The sequence below is a fragment of the Catharus ustulatus genome, chromosome 9, assembly GCF_009819885.2.
Source record: "Catharus ustulatus isolate bCatUst1 chromosome 9, bCatUst1.pri.v2, whole genome shotgun sequence".
NCBI lineage: Eukaryota > Metazoa > Chordata > Aves > Passeriformes > Turdidae > Catharus > Catharus ustulatus.
Window position 1 is genome coordinate 1,848,581 of NC_046229.1, and position 8,081 is coordinate 1,856,661.

An 8,081-nucleotide genomic window follows, 5' to 3' on the forward strand; every position below is an offset into this window, starting at 1 on the left:
AAACCCCAAAGAGGAAGAGGGAGCAAACTCCAAAGAGAGGAGAGGGAGCAAACCCCGAGAGGGAGAGGGAGCAAACCCAGAGAGGGAGAAGGAGCAAACCCCAAACAGAGAGAGGGAGCAAACCCCGAGGAGGGAGAGGGAGCAAACCCAAAGAGGGAGAGGGAGCAAACCCCGAGGGGGGAGAGGGAGCAAACCCCAAAGAGGGAGAGGGAGCAAACCCCAAAGAGGGAGAGGGAGCAAACCCCGAGAGGGAGAGGGAGCAAACCCCGAGAGGGAGAGGGAGCAAACCCAGAGAGGGAGAAGGAGCAAACCCCAAACAGAGAGAGGGAGCAAACCCCGAGAGGGAGAGGGAGCAAACCCCGAGAGGGAGAGGGAGCAAACCCCAAAGAGGGAGAAGGAGCAAACCCCGAGGTGGAGAAGGAGCAAACCCCGAGGAAGAGAGGGAGCAAACCCCGAGGAGGAGAAGGAGCAAACCCCGAGCACTGCCCCGAGCTGGAGCAAAGCAGGAGCAGGCTCTCAGTGACCCCGCACCCGAGCCCTGCTGTGGCAGTCCCGGTGCCACCACCCTGTCCATGCTCCAACACCCCCATCCCAACATTCCCGTGACAAAACCGCTCCCCCTCGAGGGCTTTTTTCCTCTTGGATAAATCATCTGCTGAGCTACAAAACCTGACAACTCCCTCAGTAACCTGCCTTTAACCTCAGCCCATTGAACACCCTGAAACAACAGCAATATTTACCAACGTGCTGGAGGCTCCAGTGTCACACATTGCACAAAGCAGATTCTGACAACAAAAATATTAAGCAGTTCTGTTTGGTCCCTTCCAACCCAAACCATTCCAGGATTTTGTGCTCCTGGAAAGAAATATAACCAATAAAGTGTAGCTACACTGCAGCCCCTTAAAAGTTTTAAAAGCAGATAATCAATATAACTCTTATAATCTTATAATCAATACAAATTAAAATTTTAACTATGAAATAATTGAAAGTTAGCAGAAAAAGCAAAATCAAATACAATCAAGGGAGTTTAAGAGAAATCACTCTTTATCCCTTAAAAAAATGTGTATTTTCTACTGTAAATGTGGTCTTGAAATACTTCAGTTCTTGGGTAGAAAAACTGGCAGCTGAGTTTTCAGCACTTATTATCAATTTGAGACTTGCACCTCTGAGACAGAAAGAATTCCTTAGAGAGGATTTTTGTGTTTAGCACCTGCATTGTTTTAAACACAAATGAGAAAGGGACTCATTCTCAGGCACATTTATCAAATCAGCAAAGCTCACTGGTTTATTTCTAATAAAAGCAGCTTTTCCTACACACTCGCACAGTGCAAGGGAAAAAATAGCCAAGAAATTCTCAGTACTCACCTGGAACAATACATAAAATATACAGAATAATGTAATAAAGCCAGCACACCAAACCCAAGCACTGTTCTCTCTCTAGATGTAGAACTAGACTTGATATTAAATGTAATAATTGTGCTATTCTGGCAACAGAATATTTAACAATTCCAAGGGTGCCTGGCCAGATTTCTGCAGTGAGCTTTAGGGAAGTCTCCAATATAAACACTCTCCAAGCCTGGTCTAGAACTTGGCTCTCACTGAGCAGCTGAAGGCCTAAACCTCACATGAATATCCTTGAAATGGGAATCAATTAAGTTTAAAGTAGTTACTTGGCTAACCAAGAAGTTTTAAATCATCTCACAGCTGAAAAAGGCTTTGTTCCATTTGTGCAGGCAGGTCAGGAAAAAGAGAACCTCTCAGAAAAGCAAAGCTTTACATTTACAAAATTCACATTTTAGACTGTTAAATATTTGAGTTCATGACATGACATATGGATTTCACTGCAGATGTTAAATAAACAGTAAGTAGTAAACAAGAGAATATTGACACAGTTTAAATAATGTGAAAACACAGAGCTGTGTTGGAGAGCAAGTGCAGCACTCAGCACCAACAAGAGGGTTAATAAAAAAACAAAAGGACTGATGCAAAGTGCAATTTTAACCATCTCCTGATCACAGAGGTAGGAGGGCCTCAGTATTTCATTAACTGCTGGATAAATCCCCCTCAGAAGCACCATTCCCAACTTCCCAGAGGATTCCAGTGCTGAGTTAAAGGAAGCTCCCAGAGGATCAAGGTGAGATGGGGCAGAACCTGCCCAGGGTGTCCCAAAGCTCTGCTCAGCTCATTCCCTCTTCATTTCCACAATCCCAAACCAGGAAACCTCAAATGGATTCAAGCTTGTCATTTCAGGCCATGAACTGCTTTTAGGGCAAACTTTTGTGTTTGGGAATTGAGTCTCACTTTTGTAAGATCAGAGCCCTCAAAGATCTTTAGTAAGAAAATGTGAAGACAGGAAAACAACAATTTCTCAGTGGAATGAAAAACTTTTTCCTCTGATCTTCCAGAGACTTTTGGGAGTGTTGTTGGTAAGAGGATCTTCATGGGACTGGAAATTAATTCCATCTTTGGTATAGTGGGTGGTGTGAGAGCTAAATGAAAGAGGGAAAAGACATAGAAAGAGGTAACTTGAGAGAGCAAGAGCTCAAAGCAAAAGAAAAGTAACAAAGAAAATTTTCAAATGTCCATCTTAAGGCATGAGAGCTGCTCCCTCTCCACAATGTGCCTTTCATGCTCAGGCAGTGTGACAGAGCAGTAATGAAAACACAAAGGCTCTTCTACTTAAAGGTCTGGCATCCAGCAGATTGCAGAGAGCACTTCCTCAAATCATCACACCTCATTAGAGGCTTTCCATGCAACAAGGAAAAACGATGGCTAATCCAGGGAGAAAGGGAAAAATGCCACAACCCCACCAGACAGCACCACGCTAAGCAGTGATTTGGAACAGACAGCAGAGAGAAAAACGGAATGGGTTTCATTCCATCAGGTTCCAAAATAAATCCCTATCCCAGGTGGACTGGAGCAGGTTTGTGTCAACACCTCAGTGTTTCACTGCTCTCTGGATTCTGTCCCACCCCAGGAGAACCACGAGGTGTTCAAATAATTAACCAGCTCTCCATTAAAACAGAGCATCCCCTCCACCAGATTTATTCTGTACCACTGTGACATGGTGGCATTTAGGGATAATCAACCCAAAAAATGGTTGGGAGCAAGTGCATCTTCCACAGCATCTTCTCTTATCTGCAAAGAGAGGAAACAAAAAGCCAACAGCTTTTTGGGCAGCTGCTCTTGGCACAGAAAACTGGAGATCTGACCACAAATCTCAGTAGTGATGAGCAAAAAAAGATAAATAACCCAAGGTCTAATCTTCCCAGAAAGAACTCCATGGGCTAGGAACTGGAATTTCGTATCAGAGTCTGCTGATGGTGTTCCAGTGGTGAGCCACTGCCCCTGTGCAAGTTCATCAGCCACAAATAAGGAGCCACTAAGAGTGGAAAAAAAAAAATTGGGGGAAACCACAATCAATTATTCCAATCCAATAGGGTACATACAGAAAAAAGGTAAATGGTAAAATTAAAATGCTAATTACAATTTTCCTGGTTTGGGATGTGACAGAATTAGTTTTGTCCTCACTGGTTCAGGGCTGGTTTGACTTTAGGATGACACTAATGGTGGGAACATGAGGATTTCAGTTGTTGCCAAGCAAGGACTCTGCAGTTTCCCATGCACAGGTACCTGGAGTGCCAGGAGGGAGCAGAGCCAGCACAGCCAAGGGATGCTCCACACCATGTCATGCCCAGTACAAACTGGGAGCAGCTGGCATCAGTCACTGGGTGCTGAGCAACTCTACTGGGCATCACTTGTTTCTCTTGGCTTTAATTCCTTCTTATTACAATTAATATTAGTATTATTTGTTTTATATTAATTTCCCAAGCTTTACTTTTGCCCTGATTATTGTCCTCAGCACCAGAGCAGTGAAGAGGTGAACAAGTGGCTGTGTGGTGCTTATTGGCTGGCTGGGGTAAAACAATACAAACTCAAAATAAAACTTCCTTTTTAGTGAGGTACAACCTCACTTCCAGTCTGGTCATCCTGAAGTTCTGGGCATCTCTTTAGGAGAAAAGGAGAGAGGAAGGTGGTATTTCCTTCACTCCCTCTGCTCAGAGCAGTTCTCCTTCTCCAGAGCACTGGGAACATTTTTAGGATTGTTCCAAGGACCTTCTGGTTGCAATTTTTGCTGTTACAACATCCCAGGGGACCGTGCTCCTTGCTGCTGGAACGGAGGATGGATCAGGGATGGTGGCTCAGGGAGATGCACACACACAAGGCAATCCAAGAGATCCCTGCCCCACTGGCAAGCACTGCTCAGGATAAAAGCAATCACTACAACCACACTCACTTTTAAGTCTCTTGGCAAAGGCTCTTGCTGCAAACATCAGTCTGACCACAGCACCACATCAGAGCCATTAATGCTAACAAGAACAGGCTCTCTATCTGCTGTTCTTCAAAAGCTCTGACACAAAGGGGATGGTCTTCCTGCACATCCCACATCACTGCCCTGCCCTCATGAAGCCATGGAATGGCTGCTCTGAGAGCACAGGACACTTCCCCACTCTGGCAAGGATAACTGGAACAGGAGGAGTGGGATCTGCCAAAGCTGCAGGAGCACAGGGGATCACTGCTCCAAGGAGAAACAGAAACCTCTGGTGATGCTGCTGCACCCTCAGCTCTGAGTTCTGCCTTTAAGGCACAGTCACTGCCACAGACACCAAAGATCTGAAGATTTAGAGAGGTCAGCAACAGCCTGTGGCCATTTCTAGGTCATTATCACACCACATTTTTATATTGTGCTGGAGGAATCCCACGAGGATGAATTTGGTTCAACACTGACCAACGTTGTGAACAGCAAATAGAGACTCTACCTTCAAGAACAGTGAAGATGTAAATTGTTCACTACAGATCTGCCACAAAAAAATTCCTTTCTCCACGGCTGTAATGAGAGAAGTGCCTGAAGAAACACTGACCCTGCAGGCATCTGTTTGTAGGCTGAGCTCTGTTTGGTTTCTAGGATTGCAAACCTGTTTCTGGTTTAGAAACCTCAAGGGACATTTCTTCTGCAGCCTCAAGAGTAATTTATTTTTTTAATTTAGTTTAACACAGGTGGGGCTCCAAAGGTAATTGAAGATTACAAGTACAATAATAAAGTTAATATGTAGCTACAACTGGCAGAGGAATTATATTAGTTATGTAACTTCATACTAAAAAAAAAAAGTTTTTTCCTACTTTTCTGACAAAACTGAGACTCTCCACCAATCTCTCTATCAGCAGAACAGTTATTTTCACTTCAGAACTATTTTGGTAAATCTTGGCCTCACTGTTCACTTAACAACAAATGGCAGCAAAGCCAACACCCCAGCGCTCCGAGATGAATAGTTACATTTATGAAAACCTATTCTGGGAGACTTGGCTGCACTTCAGTGATGTTCATCTCCCTCCTGACAGTGTATAAAACTGGCCAGGTCAGAAACAGTTTATCTGATTTTACTTGGCTCACCCATTACTTCAAGGAGAAAACAAGACAATCCCGTGTTTACCACGGGTGTTGTTAAATGGCAGCAAGAAATGTTAAATTCCACAGTAATTTTGGAAGTATACGACAGCCAAATACACAGGTAGACCTAACATGCCTGACCACAAACAGACTTCTTTCCAAAACTGCTCCAGGACAGAAACTTTCTCTCTACAGCACAATTCTTCTGCCTTTATCACCACCAGCAGCCCATCAAGGTTCAAAATGACAGTTTGTAAAGTGCATTTTAGGATCTGTACAAGGTGTTCAGGGCAACATCAAACCCGAGATATAGGAGAAAAAGGCGTCTAAGTGCTGCTTTTAAACCATCAAAATAAAAAGGCAAATTTCCAGAAAACTCTGCAGCTGCCAGACTTGACCTTAACGTTGGCATTTCCCTGTAGCACACAGCGGCTTCAAAGGTTCCAGAAAGGTGGAATTCGTGAATTGGTGCAGTGGCAGCAGGGACAGAGCTGGATGTTGGAGTGCTCCTGTCCGGGCCATCCACAGCCAGCATCTGTTGACACACCAGCAAAGCCCTCTCTGTCAACACCGCCGCTTCACCAGGAGAGGAAGATTAGCAGCCTTCACCAAGCTGGGGGTTTGCTATCCATCAGGCTGCCCTACACAGAGGTGCCTAAAGCACCCTAACAAAGCTGTCACCTCCAGCCTGCGAGCAGGGCCGGACACAGCGAGGGCTGGAGAACAAAACAGGCAGAGCCGGGCTCGGATTACTGCGAGCCTCTCCAAAATGAATAGTGCCTTTTTCCACCGGAGTTATGCAGAAATCGAGAGTCTGCACGTGCTGCTCTTACCCGCAGGTACTGAAACCACCTGTGCTTTACAGAGGGGGGAGGCAGACAAGCAGAACAAAAGCCGCAGTCACTTTTTTTATTTTTTTTTTAAAAATACTCGTGCATCAAGTTGTGCGTTCGGAGCTGGTGAAGTGACTGTGCAGCTAAATCACCTCAGCATCTGAGTCACGGCACTCGGCTGAAGAGTTCAGCGATCATCTCCTACCAACAGCAGCACTTTGAGAGGAATTTTCCTAAACCACCGTCAGACTGCGGAAAACCGCTTTCCCTCTCTACGTCTGGCTCACCTCACAATAATAATAATAACAAAAATAAAAAGCCGGTCTGGAAGCTGTTTCGCCCAGATCTGGCACCCGAAGCGGCCGTGCTGCAGTGCCCTACCTGTGCGCACACAGGTGCCGCCGCTCCGTGCCCCGCTCCCCCCGCACCGAGCCCCCTCACAGCCCGGGCCGCGACCCCGCCGCTCCCCGGGGAAAACTGCCCGGCCAGCCCGGCGTGGCCCCCGCTGAGGAGCCGGAGCCGCTCTCCGCAGGTAACAAAGCGGCTCCACACAGCCGGCACCGTGCGGGGCGGCTCCGTGGGGAAGGCAGAGCTCCGCGCCCGCCGAGCCCCGCGGGGGACCCGCGGCTGCCCCGCGCCTCCTCCCCGCTGCCGGCCCCCGCCTGAGGCGCGGGCGGGAGCGCGCCACGCTGCCGGGCAGCGCTGGCGGCCGTACCTGGCTGCTGCTCTCGGCCGGCAGGTTCCGCAGCAGGATCTTGCGGCGGTTGCCCAGCTCGCGGCGAGTGCTCGCCAGCCGCCTCGCCACCTCCTCGGCGCTCAGCGGCGGCGGCTCCGCGGGCAGCGCCGCGCCGCGCTCGGCTCCCGCCGCCATCTTGCAGCGCGCCGGGGACCGCGGGGGGAGCGCGGCGCTGGGGCCGCCCCCGCCCTGCCCCGCCCGGGGGGAGCCGGAGGGAGCCCCGGGCCGGCCCCTCACGGCAGCCGGACCCCGGCCCGCCGAGCCCCGCAGCGATGTGGGGCGGCGGAGCAGGCTCGGGGCGGGCTGGGCTGGGCTGGGCGCTGCCCGTAACGGAGCTGCAGGGGGTGTGAGGGATGAACGGGAGCGCAGCGGCGATTTCACCGAACGGGTCGGGTTGGAAGGGAACACGGAGCGGGTATCTGCTCCCAGCGCCCTGCTCAAGTCGGGTCATCCCGGAGCTCACGGCACGGGATTGTGTCCAGACGGGTCTGGAGCATCCCCAGTGAGGAGACTCCGCAGCCTCTCTGGACAATGTATGACCCGCACAGAGGAGTTCTGCCTCCTGTGCAGGGGAATTCCTGGGATCAATCCCTGCCCGTTCCCCTGGTACCACTGCTGGGGCCTGGAGCAGAGCCTGGGACTGCTCCCAGGGACACCCAGGGACAGACAGGGACACCCAGGGCTGAGGGCTCCTCTCCAGGCTGAGCAGCCCCAGCTCCCTCAGCCTTTCCCGGGCACAGGGATGCTCCAGGCCCTCCCTCAGCTCCAGGAGCTCCTGTCCTGCTGTGCTGAGGATCCAAGGCTGGGCACAGCACCCAGAGGTGTTCCCAGAGCTGGACACAGCACCCAGAGGTGTCCCCAGAGCTGGACACAGCACCCAGAGGTGTCCCCAGGGCTGGACACAGCACCCAGAGGTGTTCCCAGAGCTGGACACAGCACCCAGAGGTGTCCCCAGAGCTGGACACAGCACCCAGAGGTGCCTCCAGGGCTGGACACAGCACCCAGAGGTGTTCCCAGAGCTGGACACAGCACCCAGAGGTGTCCCCAGAGCTGGACACAGCAC

At 50.0% G+C, this 8,081-nt stretch overlaps 1 protein-coding gene across 1 annotated transcript in view; it reads right to left on the reverse strand.

The window, feature by feature from the left end:
- LOC117000141 (ribonucleoprotein PTB-binding 2-like) overlaps nt 1–7,469 on the reverse strand; it is a 31,347-nt gene extending 23,878 nt beyond the window's left edge. Inside the window, exons 1-2 of the mRNA XM_033067544.2 lie at nt 7,400–7,469; nt 6,998–7,338 (exon numbers count right to left, since the gene is read on the reverse strand). Coding sequence (XP_032923435.2) covers nt 6,998–7,338; nt 7,400–7,469 — 411 coding nt within the window. The remainder of the gene's footprint in view (nt 1–6,997; nt 7,339–7,399) is intronic.
- Nucleotides 7,470–8,081: the final 612 nt, after the last annotated feature.